General features: G+C 48.9%; 1 protein-coding gene across 1 annotated transcript in view; it reads right to left on the bottom strand.

The window, feature by feature from the left end:
• The window catches only part of Npc1 (NPC intracellular cholesterol transporter 1), a 45,240-nt gene that overhangs the window by 8,451 nt on the left and 23,011 nt on the right, over positions 1–13,778 (bottom strand). The window contains exons 7-17 of the mRNA XM_055625754.1: positions 12,837–12,910; positions 12,039–12,409; positions 10,986–11,212; positions 8,563–8,663; positions 7,106–7,208; positions 4,450–4,639; positions 3,638–3,820; positions 2,874–2,988; positions 1,569–1,696; positions 1,346–1,486; positions 315–404 (exon numbers count right to left, since the gene is read on the bottom strand). Coding sequence (XP_055481729.1) covers positions 315–404; positions 1,346–1,486; positions 1,569–1,696; positions 2,874–2,988; positions 3,638–3,820; positions 4,450–4,639; positions 7,106–7,208; positions 8,563–8,663; positions 10,986–11,212; positions 12,039–12,409; positions 12,837–12,910 — 1,723 coding nt within the window. The remainder of the gene's footprint in view (positions 1–314; positions 405–1,345; positions 1,487–1,568; positions 1,697–2,873; positions 2,989–3,637; positions 3,821–4,449; positions 4,640–7,105; positions 7,209–8,562; positions 8,664–10,985; positions 11,213–12,038; positions 12,410–12,836; positions 12,911–13,778) is intronic.

Below are 13,778 nucleotides of genomic sequence, written 5' to 3'. Positions count from 1 at the left end.
GGGCCGTAAAGGAGATGGTGGCTGCCGAGGACGGAGGGCGGCAAGCCTAGCCACACAGCTCTCTCCCCCAACGGCCCGGCATGCGCCTGTTGCTAAGCCCCAGCCAGAAGGGGTCTCACAGGTGAGCTCGAGAGACTGGCTGCTCCACCTTAAGAGCACTGTGAGTTCACAGGCGGTGGCCAACCCCAGCAGAGCCCTGTGGCCGTTCACTGCTGCCTCTTGCATGGGTACTCAGCAAGCATTAATGCCTACGTGCATGCTCTGACACCCTATTCATCGGCAGCTAAAAGGGTTAAAAAAACAAAGCACCTTACATTTGGCATTGAAAGAGACTGATCCAATCCGATCTCTACTTTGTTCACCACTGCAACACTGAATGACAGAACGCCCACGAACACGGCTATCTGGAAAGAAAAGCAAACGGCAAGACACCAATTGCTAATGGAACAAACCGAAGAACAGACAGAAATCTTCCAAAAGGCACGATTTTATCTTCTTTTGAAATGCTGGCACTATTAGAGGTTGAACAACCTTGCTTTGTGTAAGGCTAGGCAAGCATCCTCCCACTGACCTGCATTCCCAATGCAATGCAAACACAGACAATCCATGGATAATCGAGATTTTAGCGGAGCACCCAACTCCATAATGACCGTGGGGCTCTCCTGCCGCCTCTCGCCGTGAGTAGACTAACACCTGCTCTTTCAGTGTTGAGGTGAGCGACCGCTATGGCTGCTCGGGACATAACCTGTGATGACTCCTGTGTTGCCAGGAGCTGGGGGAGGGTGGTGGGCGGCAGCTAGGCCTCTTTTCTGTCCAGGGATCTGTGTGCAGTAAAAGCACCGAAGCCCCTGTGGCACCGGCATCAAATCCCTCCTTCTGAGGTGGCAGGCACTTTCAGAGGGCCTGAGTGTTTAACATGGGGAAATCGTGTGTACATACACACACACTGCCTGTGCTACTGAACTCTAATTCTGTGTATCTATTTACTATAATTATGTGTGTTTGACACAGTATACCACTAGAAGATACCAGGTGCGAGGAACTGGGGTTCCACTGCTACCTTTGCAACATTCTGCAAAATCACAATTATTTCAAAACAAAAGCCTAGGGTTTGGGCACAAAAACAAAACCAAACCAAAAATACCCAAACTCCAATCCAATGTTGACAAAACCTTGCCGATGTTGACTGAGAACTGCACTAGTAAAGGAGCCTGCTGCTGTGTGCGTTCTTCTGTGAACCTCGGCACGGTATAACTGGTTGGCACTGCCCTCCCCAGGCCTCTCAGAAGGCAAGTGACACATCTGTGTAGGGAGAGAAGACAGGGAGGCCAAGGAAAAGCCCTACCACAATTGGCCGCAGCCAGTCCTTCAGCAGAAAGGGCGCAAAGGAGTTTTTGAAGAAGAGGAACAGGCAGCTTTTGGAGGCCTGGCTGCCGCCTCCGTCGTCGATGCCTCTGACGCAGCACAGCACGTCCAGCCGGTTTTTCTGAGGGTGCAGAGAGGAAGAGGTGATGGGTACACCCCCTGACTTCACCTAGACTCTAGGCTCAGTGGATCCTGGTCCTTACCTCTTGCCTCTTAATGTCTAACCCCAGGAGGCTCACGAAGCAGGTGATCTGGAGGAGGAAGTCAATGAGCACCGCCATCCCCGCAAACAGAGAGAAGGTGTGCACGGCCGGCATGGAGGACAGCGCCCCTACAGGGAGAGAGGAGGACTGCCACACCCCATACAGGTCTCGTGGCTACGCTGCTGCCAACACATGCCACTTCCTCTTGGCCTGCATTAGCCTGGTGCACTTTAGGAACAAGACTATTCTTAGTAAGTTGTCAGTATTTAATAGTGGTATAAGGGTTAAGCAAAATTCTAGATTCGTCAAATCCTCTGAGGGGAGGGGACCGCTGTGTGATGGTGGGCCACATCATCTTAGACACAAACGGGGACATGGTGCGTGCAGGCCCCAGGATGCCAAGCATCCTGTCCCCAGGTTTGATAGTCATCTTGCCCGAGCCACAGCGTTAGCTGCTGCTATCAACACCCTTGTACGGATTTCTTAGAAAAGTAAAAAGGTGTATCCTGGCCTGTACCTACAAAAGGCACAATAAAGACCAGGTGTCAAAAGCATGTCACTTTAGAAATGAAGCGTGGCATGGTGCCAGCACAGCTCCACTGAGAGCTCCATCCTGTAACGGCTCACGTAAGACCTGGTGACTTTGGCCAAGCCTGTAACGCCTCACTTAAGAGCTGACAGTCCTGAGTAAGAGCCTGTGGCCTCCTACAATGTGAAGACTCTCTCCTCTGCAGGTTCCCAGCCTCAGTCAACTTCTACAAGGACCAAGTCACTATTCTCTTTTTACAGTTTGGAGATGGACGGGGCAAGCAGCATCACAACTCAGTGATGGCTCCTCACAAAAGAATCCCTGAGGACTTTTCCTCTGGCTCATTCCGGCTCCTTGTACAGAGGCACTCACTACAAGAAGCTCTGCTCACGAATGAGCCTGTTTCCCCCGGGAGTTTGTGGCGAGGGGGTGGAAGCCTGTCTGAAAACAAAGGCAGAGCACCCGGCAAGCCAACTGTCATGGCACTGCTGAGGCGAGTGCCACAGACTCTGTGGCTGTGTAGGGATGCCATTTTCAAACAATACTTGCTACAGGGTAAGAAGGGGAGGTGGCAGAAGAGCTTGCATCTCCATCATCCCCCAGCATCGATACTGTCCTGGCAAGCTCGCTGTGAGACACTGCCAGTCAGCTGAGACACGCAGCCCACAAATCGACACGCCAACCGTGAAACACAACTCACAAAAGGGAGCAACACGGGGTTACATAAGAAGATTCCCAGCAAGCCACAGGCCTGGCACAGTCTACAGCAAAATTACCGAGGAAAAAAGCTGAGGTCTCAGAAAAGGATGAAAGGAACATAGTAGGGGCCACGTCCCCAAGGATCCTGCCCAGCTGCTGGTCCAGCGTCTCCTCCTGAAGACGCTCGTCTCTCTTAAAGAAAAAAAATAAATAAATGAGCACACACATTACAATTTCTCTGTAACAGAGCCGTCTTTTCTCTCTTGGTTATCTAGGGGTTAAAGGGAGCCAAAATTGGACGAGCGGCTGCAGCATCGAAGGCTGGGACCCGCTGAGCCGGTTACTCACTGCCGAGGAGTCCAGTCAGATCACTGACGTGGGCACCAGATAGAAACTCAGCGTTTCTGAGTCACGTTATCAGCCTGGTACGTGGGCTGCAGGAGGCTGGATCACTAAAGGCCCCTCGTGTGCCACCGAGGCTCCACCCAGACAAGGATTCAGGCACCTGAGACAACACCCTATGACGTGTGTTGACGCCGCCTTCAGCAGCGCCTCCGAACACAACAGATCCGTCATGCCACTCCAGAGTGTGCTGGCAATCCCTTTAATACCATCCATACCGGAGCCTACTCCCCTAAGTATGCTAGCTTTTATTGCACACGTGTGAAAACAGTATTTAACAAATTCTCATACTGTTTTTGCTCCACCTATCAAAGACGCCAAGGAGGCACCGAGGAAAAGGATGTGGAGCTGCCTGTGTTCTCAGAGGCCGCTCTGAGAGGCCACTTAGAAAGCTGAGACCTTGGAAGACGTCGAGCTCCCTGAGACGAGCAGGATTTACCTGGTAGGTCTGCACCAGAATGAAGATGTTGTCCACCCCGACAGCCAGCACCAAGAACGGGATGACTTCAATGACTATGAGGGTCAGGGGCATCCCCATGTAGCTGAAGATGCCCAGGGAGCAGGCCACCGAGCTCAGCACGATCAGGATCCCCGAGATGCCCAGGGAGATTTTAGAATCCACCTGATGTTGGGCAAAAGCACAGATCAGCAGAGAAGCTTTCGGGCCCACCTGGTACAGGGCTCTGTGTAAAAAAAGTGTTAAGTGTACAATTCACAGTCTGAGAGAACACAGAAGAAACTTGTAGGTTTCTTCCGAGTGACCAAGTTCATGCGTTTACAGGTATGGAAAAAACAGGGGAAAAAATTGGTTTACGTGAAGCAATCCTTAGACTTAAAGTAGACTAACACTGAAAGTGAGCTGGACGTGATAGTTGCACGCCTATAATCCCAGCACTCGGGAGGCAGAGGCAGGCAGATCTTTGAGTTCGAGGACAGCCTGGTCTACAACTTGAGTCCAGAACAGCCAGGCCTACACAGAGAAACCCTCTCTCAACAGCACTCCCTGCTCCGCCCCCCCCCCAAAAAAAAAACCAGAAAAAAAAAATGGAAGTGAAGAAAGAAGAGGCAGAAAATAGAAAAGTTCTATATAATTAACATGATGCTCACTGAAAGAATAACACACTTGAGGCAGCTTTGGGAAGAATGAATTAATAAGGATCGGAAAAAAACCACACACAGTTGGTGTCATCATTTCTAGCGCAAACATCCACGGCCCTCTTAACACCCTCCTTGAGCGCCCGGCACACTCACCAGAAGCCTGTTCCAGCTCTGGATGTGTCCCAAGGCCAGGGCAATGTACAGAAACATCACAGCATAGCTGATGATGACAGTGAACACGTCGCCGTTACTCTCCCGGTTGAGCTCATCTTCGATGCTTCTCTCAGCAGTGAAAGAAATGGTCAGGTTTGGATTCTTGTAGTTTTTCACAAAATTGATAAACCTAGAGAGTGAGCACATTTTTACATTTTCAATTAGAAACGATGTGACGGATGAGTGTCTCAACACTTGTGATATGAAGGCATTTTGCTTAGCCTCTGTCCGGGAGCCCGGGCAAGACGCCCTCCCAGCCAAGGTCAACTGCTCCACCCACGTGGTGCTGGGGTCAAAACAGGACCCTCGGCACTCTAAGGGAAGCCCTCTACCTCTGAGCCGTGACCCTGGTCCTGACTGTCTACTGTTTAGAACATGGTTAAAATTGATGAATGTTCTGTGTTTTTTCAGAGACATGTCACTATGTGCCCATGCTGGTCTAGAATTCTGAGCCACAGTGACCTTTCTGCCTCTGAGTGCTGTCACTGTCATGTTAGGCTTAAATGGAGCATATGTTAATGAATATATATATTCATGGAATAATATTTATATATATATATGTAAGTTCAACACAATCTGATTTCTTTGTGGGAAAGGATAAACTGCTTCTAAAACTCACATGCAATTGCAAGGCCCCCAAGAAGCCACAACGGTCCTGACATGAACAAAGTATGGCTTATATTTTCTAATTCCAGACTTATCACAGTAATCCAGAAGCGTGACACTGGCACAGGAACAGACATACAGACAAAGCACAGAAGTAAGAGCTACAGACACACTATCTGAACGAACTGCTTTCTGGCATGGACACTATAACCTCTTAGCAGTAGAGAGAAAAATCTTCTCAGCAAATGTTTAAGACAATTAGATGGATAAACTGTAATCAAAGAACGAAGCGGAGCCCTCACCTCATACCACACACAAAAATTAACAGGCTGGGTGGTCGCATAGGCTGTTGAAGACTGGCAAGACCTGGTCTCAAAAAGCCAAGGGCTAGGGATACAGCTCCATGCAGAGCATTTGCCTAGCATGCTAGGATTTGAAGGATTTAAATGGATCATGGGCCAAAATAGGAGTTAAAATTATAAAGGTCTCAGAAGGAAACACAAGAATAAATCTCCTGTCATTGTCTCAGGTCACATACACACCAAAAGTACATTATAGGCAATAAAAAATAAATAAATAAATAAATAAATAAATAAATAAATAAATGAATAAATAAATAAATAAATAAATTGAAATAGAAGAAATTTTTTGTGCTTCAAACGTTCAAAGGGGGAGAACTACTGAAATGGAGGGGAAAAAAAAATCTTGAAATCATCAAGAAAACGCAAATCCCAGGGCTGGGGATGTCCTCCAATGGTGGAGCACCCACCAAGCATGCATATAGCCCTAGGTTCTATCCCTAGCACTGCAGGAAACAGGGTGTGGTGGTGTGTGCCTGTGGTCCTAGCACTCGGCAAGAGGATCAGAAGTTCAAGACCATCCTCTGCTACACAGCAAGCTCAAGGCCATTCGGGCCACATGGGACTGTTTAAAACACACACACACACACACACACACACACACACACACACACACACACGGGCTGAATACGTGGTTCTGTGGTTAAGAGCACTGTCTGCTCTTCCAGAGGTCCTGAGTTCAGTTCCCAGAACCCACATGGTGACTCACAACCACCTACACTTCGATCTGATATCCTCTTCTGGTGTTCAGGTATACATGCAGACAGAGGACTCAAAACAAATAAAACACACTTCACACACACACACACACACACACACACACACACAATCAGAAAATGTAATGCGGCGCCATCCTTCACAACAGCGAGGATGGAAAGGTGAGATAAGGCATGCAAGCACAGAGGCACATCACCATTCCGTGTCTGTCAGGTCTTCAAACAGTTAAAGCCCAGTTATTCTAAGACCCAGCGACTCTTTTCCACAGATATATGTCTTCAAAGGGAGTGAAAATATGTCTGATAAAAATGAGCATACAAATACACCCAGAGTCATTCTTTATAACAGCCAAGACAGATGCTCCCCACATGTGTGCCAATGACAAACTGCACGAGCAAAATGCAGTGGGGTATTTGGTCGATATGAGAAACAAAGAACAAGAATGCATCACAGTGTGGACAGCCCTGGACAGACTGTGGCAAGCAGAGGGAGCCAGACATGAGGGGCCACACACATAACCATATTCACCTAACAGTCACAGCAGGAAAAGCTGTGAGGACAAAAGCAGATTGGTGGTTGGCTAGTGCTGTGGGGGAGAGGTTGAGGAAGGGGAAGTGGGCAGGACAGCCAAAGGGAACAGTATTTATCCTAACACAATCAGACGGTCAATTGGCTGCAGCCTTAAGTGGGATACTCAAAATGAGTGGACTGTACAGTTCACACAAAGTTCTATGACTACTTCTGTGCTCTTGAGGACCAGTACCTGTTTAAACCATCTCTTCTACGAAAATCTGCTCAAAGACTTCTTAGCATAGCTACTACCAAGGGCAACCGATCCCGTAACTTAGGTCGGCTGCAATACATACTGAGGGCCGAGCGCGCGGTGCCCGCGTCCAGCCCCACGAGTGACTCACTCTTTCTCCCAGGCCCAGGCCCTCTGGAGCTTCTCCGTGTCGTTATAGTAGTTATAGACGGGGAAGGTAATCACCAACGCCGTGGCATTATTGTAGTTCTGATCTAGAAAGCAAAAATATGGTCTCAAGAAGTGGAGTACTAGCACGCACAGTCAAACGGGGGTCATTGTAGTCCACGCTGACTCTGGTTTCCCACAAGAGCTCTCTCTGAGAGCAGTGGACACAGAACTTCCCTCCATGGTATAATTTAACCAGGTCCCCATTGATGGATATCTTTGCAAATTTTAAAAAATGTAAACAAAATTATTGCAAAGGATATCTACAAATATTTTAACACATAAAGTTCATATTTGTAGAATCAATTTTTTAAAGATTTATTTATTTATTATGTATACAGTGTTCTGCCTGCACGTACACCTGCATGCTAGAAGAGGGCACCAGATCTCATTATAGATGATTGTGAGCCACCATGTGGTTGCTGGGAATTGAACTCAGGAAGAGCAGCCAGCGCTCTTAACCTCTGAGCCATCTCTCCAGCCTCTGTAGAATCAATTTTTACCTGTCAATTTTGAGTCAAAACTATGGGTGCACAAGTGTCTGCCTCTGCCTCCCAAGTGCTGAGATTAAAAGTGTGTATCACCACCACCCAGCAAGAGCTTTTTATGACAGGAGGCAGAGCACATCTCAAATACGGGTCACAACTTCTCCCCTGCCTGGGAGGGAGGGAACAAAAGATCTCTGGCCTCTTTAGCAGCTGCAGAAACACCTGTTTGGCTGGCAGCACAGGGCAGATGGTGGAGGATCATGTATCATCACCTCGATTTACACAGCAAGCTCTATTCCAAAAGAAGAGCCACAGGAAGCTGCAAGTGGCAAACAACTGCTCTTTCTGCTGTGAGTGTTCACTGTTCTGACTGGTTTAAAACAAAAAACAAAACAGTCCACTGGGGCTGGAAAGCTGGCTCAGCAGTTAAGAGCACTAGCTGCTCATCTAAAAGACCCAGGTTCAATTCCTAGCACCCACCTGGCAGCTCACAACTGTCTGAAGCTCCAGTTCCAGGAGATCTGACACCCTCATACACACACATACATGCAGGCAAACATCAATGCAAATAAAATATAAATAAATAAACAAATCCACAAAACACCAGTCCATTTCTTTTTTATTTCTTATTTTATTAAGATAGGATCTCACTATGCAGCTCAGGTTGAGTCCCACACTCAAGATCCTCCTACTTCTATCTCCTAAATGCTGAGATTTTTTTTAAAAAAGTATTTATCTCCAAACCTGGCTCACTTCTTTTAAGTCCAGAATAAAATTCAAATCCAAAGCTAAAGGCCATACTTCGGGAATTGAATAGGTGGGGAATTAACGCTGCCCATTACCAGAGCTTTGTAAACACCCTGGCTGGCTAGCAATGAAACCAGAACAGCTCTGAGGACCAGGAACTTCTTACCGTCATAGCCACCCAGCACAAGCCACGGGAACACTGGTCCTCCAAATGTGCCCAGGCAAGGACCGTGGAGCACACTCGTATCATTCAGAGAGGCCGGAGCCCTGCCAAAAGTTCAGAAAAACTCACAATTAGAACTCCCAAAACATCACACCAACCAACACTTCGATGGCGGTGTCTGTATCCTAAGTGCACTCTAGTTCCTTAGTTGAATAACACGCCTGTCACCCACCTCTAGGAAATCAAGTCACTGGGCACCGGCCAGGAGCCGCTACCACCCCAGCGAGACCAGCGACACAGGGGTAAAGGGTGCAGGGGCAGCCCGCCACCATGAGAGCTGGCTCTCTAAAGGAAGACGTGGGTGAAGGAGGTGGCTGTGTGTGACAGCCTCTTCAAAGTGTGGGTTGTGCATCCGCATGAGGTCAAATAACCGTGGGGTTTACCAAAGACCCGGCAGTCTTTTATAAAGTTTCTGAATGTTGAACAACCAGAAGTTATTAAAAAATCAAAGGCATCAACAAATGCTCTGAGTATTGATCATTGTAAAATCAAGACGCTGACCAACTCTGAAAAGCCAATGTCCATCCAAGATTTCATTCTTTATGCTAAATAAGTACACCCATCTCATTAGTATGCACACCTGCTTTCGTCTTTAATGATGCTTCTAAGTATACTAAAGAAGTGCCTTAAAACAAATCTCATCATGATTTATCAGCAGTAAATGTTTGATGGGCACTCATCTCATGTACCACCATACCCAAGAACCCACAGAAACTTCTTGGGTGAATAGGGCCCGAGTGGAATAAACTATGCTCATGAACGGAGCACACAGGCCCGTGGCAGGGGAGAAAGGCTAGAGGATGGTGGCTCGGGGGTGGAAAGCCTTATCCTGGAGCACGAGGTGTGCACAGAGCCAGGCTCCCAGGGGAGGAGGCAGGGCTGCAGAGGATGAGAATCAGGCTGGGAGGCGACAAGGACTCGGAGGCGCCACACAGGGTGACTTAGATGTTCATCCCGGAGACTCCGGGGAACAAGCAGAGTTCTAGAGACACACTGCATGAGCTCTGTGCAAAAGGAGCAGAAACTGAGCCAGACACAGGAAGCAGGCTGGCCACGCTGGGGGCTTGTCAATGGCCTGGGCAGACATGTCAGGGTAGTCAGCAGCCAGGACTCAGCCGGGCACTGGGGCTGGGGTGAACAGAGCTGCCAGGATGAGCCCTGGAGGCGGGGGGCGGTCCTTTCCTCCCCGCCTGACTGCAAGGACAGAGGAGAGGCCATGCAGAAGCTCAGATGCTTAAGGAAAGTGGGAGTTGGGGACAGGCCCGAGCTCATGAACTGGACTCATGATGGCTCCCAGGGAGCCTTCACAGGCAGCCTCCGAGCTCAGGCCGCAGCTCCAATGAGACACTGTCTCCCACATTTTTGTTTTTGTTTTTTTTTTTTTTTTGGTTTGTAATACAGGAAAATAGTTTTTCCTCCAAATATAGAAATTACATAATATTGAATGTTTTTTCAGCCACCCACAGCTCTCTCCTACCATCTGCACAGGGAGGAGTGCCGGCTCGGGGCATGGGAATGCATGTACATTCAAGTCTCATGCAAACGACTTGCTTTTAGCAGCAATGTCACTGAAGTAACGTGAACACAGCCCAGCAGCTGAACCATCACATACCAACCACAGACATATGAGGTCACGATAGCCCTCGGTCAGGGCACTCCACTCTGGAGATGGTTAGAGACCAAGTCATTTCTGTTTCCGTGGTGACCAAAGAGGCACAGCTAGACATCTCTCTCCAGCCCAGGTCAGAGCATTCAGGGATGGTAGGCCTACCAGGAGTTACGCCATGATCCCTGACAAGCCTGAGGTCCCTCACAGACCACTCAAGCAGATGACTAATCCCACTTAGGAGCAGAGAAAGCACCCACCCCAGGGCCTTTGCTTTTGCTACTCATGCTGCTTGGAACACTTGCCTCTGATGCCCACAGACTTCCTCCCGTCCTCTCCCTGTGGGCAGCTCTCCCCTCTAAAGTGGCACAGAATCCGATCTCTCCTGCTCAACCTCAGTGCTCTCCTCATAGCCCCTCAGCTCTACCCGACACGACAGAATATACAGTCATGTATCACGCGGCCGCTTCTCTCGGCGGCAGACCAGAACCAGAAGATCCCCCGGGGTACTACTACTTAATGACGTCACAGTGTAAATACACGTCATGAGGCCTGTGCTAACTTAACAATGGTGTTTTCAGACTCTGCCTCCACTGCAAAACAACATCCAACCATTTCTTTGTTTGTTGTTGGTCTCCCTCCTCTAGGACGGGAGCCTCTCAGGGCACATCCTGCTCCGCCTGCTGGGTGTCCGGTTCTCCTGACTAGAGTGAGCAACAGTTCCCCAACACTGACTACGGGGATGGCTGCTACCACTTACCGCACACAGTACAGAAAGTGCGTGTGGTAGTCGGCATACACGAAGAAGTCATCGCCTATTTGGCGGTCCAGCACTGAATGGCTGTTCTGGAAATAATTTAACACACTGAAAATGGTGCAGTTCTTGTTGTACGGAGAAAGCGGGGCCACACAGATGTCCTGAAGTGTCACGGTCTTGTTGTCATAGGATGCAGTGATACTTTCAATGGCAATCTGCAAGTCAAGAACCTGAAAGATTTTGGAAGTAGGCAAACTCAGAAACATGCCAGGTTTCCACAACGACTCTTCTCCTAACCAGCACTGCCCTGAGAACTCAGCCGATAAAGACGTTCTGAGGAAACACTTCCTAGGATTGGGGAAGACCATTCACGGTGTGGGGAGAGCCGAAGGCCCTTCCTAACAGAAAATTGGGGTGAAGAACTCTGTTTGGCAGTGTCTGAGAAGGAGACATCATTACCACAGCAGACCCCAACGACCAACACAAAATTCACCCTCTTCAGTGTCTACCAACACAGCTCCAGGTCTTCCTGAAATTATCCCTTGCCTAAAATATACCACTTTCTGCCTTGTTCTGCTCTGTGTGTGAGCTTCTTTCCTTTTTCCAACACAGGGTTTCTTTATATAGCTTGGCTATCCTGGACTCACTCTGTAGACCAGGCTGATCTTGAACTCACTGAGATCTGCCTGCCTCTGCATCCTAGAGTGTTGGGATTACAGGGGTGCACCACCAAACCTGGCTGTGTGTTTCTAATAAAGGATATTATCTGGCGGACAACTGAGGAATTGCCTAGATTGGATTGGCCTATGGGTATATTGGCAGGGGACCGTCTTGAACTGTTGACTTTGGCTGTGAAGTGAGTTTTTTGACTGGAAGTAATGCTGTGTGGAATAGCAAGCAGGCTGCCTTCAAGTTCCTGCCTTGAGCTCCTGCTTGACTTCCCTTAGTGATGAACTGTGTGATCTCAAACTGTAAGCCATAGAAGCCCTTTCTTCCTCTATGTGCAACAGAAACGAAACAGGACAAGTACAGTTTCCTCGGGTAATGGCAGGTTACCTGGTGCAGAATCTCTTTGTCCAGCGGAGGCCCGAAGGGCACATCGGACCCAGAGGGGTATGGCTCATAGATGTGGACGCTGGTGTTGGGGGCCTGGATAATAAGTTGCTCCGTTCGAAAGAAAGGCCCAAAGTGCTTGTCAAAGTACTCCTTCTCCAGGCGGGCCTGACTGTGAGGGGCTGACCAGAGCTCCACAGGGTTGGTGGTGACCTGGACGAACACCAGGCCGGAAGAACACACCGCGATGAAGACCAATGAGAAGAAAATGACGCAGGTGGGATTTCGGACGCAGAAAGCCCCCCACTTAGTGAACATGCGCCTCAGACAGTCATCAAATGCTGCACCAAGTGGGTCACAACACGAGGCTTCCCCTGGAAGAGAGAGGAGAGGAGATTACTAGCCAAGCCATTCCCGAAGGTGGGGGCAGGGGAAGTATTCACTGCTATGGTGGGTGATCTGGCCCCACACCCACTCCATGCTCACAGTCCCCTAGCCTCTGTCTGACCCTCTCTCAGTGAGGCCACTCTCCTTGGCTACTCGGGATAGACCCTCTTGTGACTGCATTTCAGTCCACTCTGCCCTAGAGCTTCTGTGGCTCTTCCCTCAGCCCATAATTACATCATTGCTTTTATTACTTGGTTCTGAGGTGCCACACTGATGCCCAGTCACTGCCACAAGGCAAGGGCTTCTTCTGCCATCACTACGGCTGTGTCCTCAGCAATAATGTACCGCCTTACATAAAGACAAGGCTCGCAGACCCACAGAATCCAATCGCTTGACCTACACAAGCATGCCTACCTTTGTCACTGGTGTTCACAGAAAAGGCTATGTTGCTGTCAATGGGAGTGTACTCAGACACAAAATACCGCCTTCTGAAACAGAAGCATGGAAGCTGTGTTAGCAGACTTCGTTACAGTGCAAAGCTCACTTCCTCATCCTGGCCTCTGCGCCCTGTTGGCAACTTTCCCTGCCTGAGCTCGCCAGCCTAGGAGGATATTTAAGAAGATATTAAAATGACAAAGCACCAGCAGCTAATGATGTCACACAGAATCCACATGTGTCACTTTTAGGTCCTTTAAAAATACATTTCCAGGGCTGGAGAGATGGCTCAGAGGTTAAGAGCCCTGGCTGCTCTTTCAGAGGTCCTGGGTTCAATTCCCAGCACCCACATGGTGGCTCACACCTGTCTATATCTGATGTCTTCTTCTGGTAAACATGCAGATAAAGCACTTATACACGTAAAATAAATAATTCTTTTTTTAAAAAAATTTATTTCCAGTAGCAATAAGCACCTCAGTGCCCAGACCATGGCCCCTCAATACCATCCTCTAACAAAAAGGACCAGACACTGCTTGAAAAAGAGAAAGATTCTAGGCCTGGGGCAGGAAAATGAGTGAGCCTGGGGTTTGGAGCATGTCATAAGAACACAGAGGCCAACGGGAAGGCACGCCACACGGGTGTTAGATGCCATCCACAGAAAGAACATCTAGAGGGTACGCTGCCGAGTGACTAAGTGAAGGAAGGGTCCAACTAGTAAATGAGGGGGAGAAACCCATGCGGAAAACACCAGCGGACAGCAGGGGCGGCCTCTTCCACATGGAATTACTGCTGCACAGTAGAGACCCGTCAGCCCCACCACAACTGTGGGGTCCAGGCAAACCTTAGTGGCAATGAAACACATCAGGACCACAGACTCCCCAGCAAAGCGCACTGAGAAACACAGCACATCTGCAATGCTCC

This window comes from Psammomys obesus, unplaced genomic scaffold (assembly GCF_907164565.1).
Source record: "Psammomys obesus unplaced genomic scaffold, mPsaObe1.curated_primary_1811, whole genome shotgun sequence".
NCBI lineage: Eukaryota > Metazoa > Chordata > Mammalia > Rodentia > Muridae > Psammomys > Psammomys obesus.
Note: the sequence above shows the minus strand (reverse complement) of the source record. Positions and strands in the feature narration are given on the sequence as shown.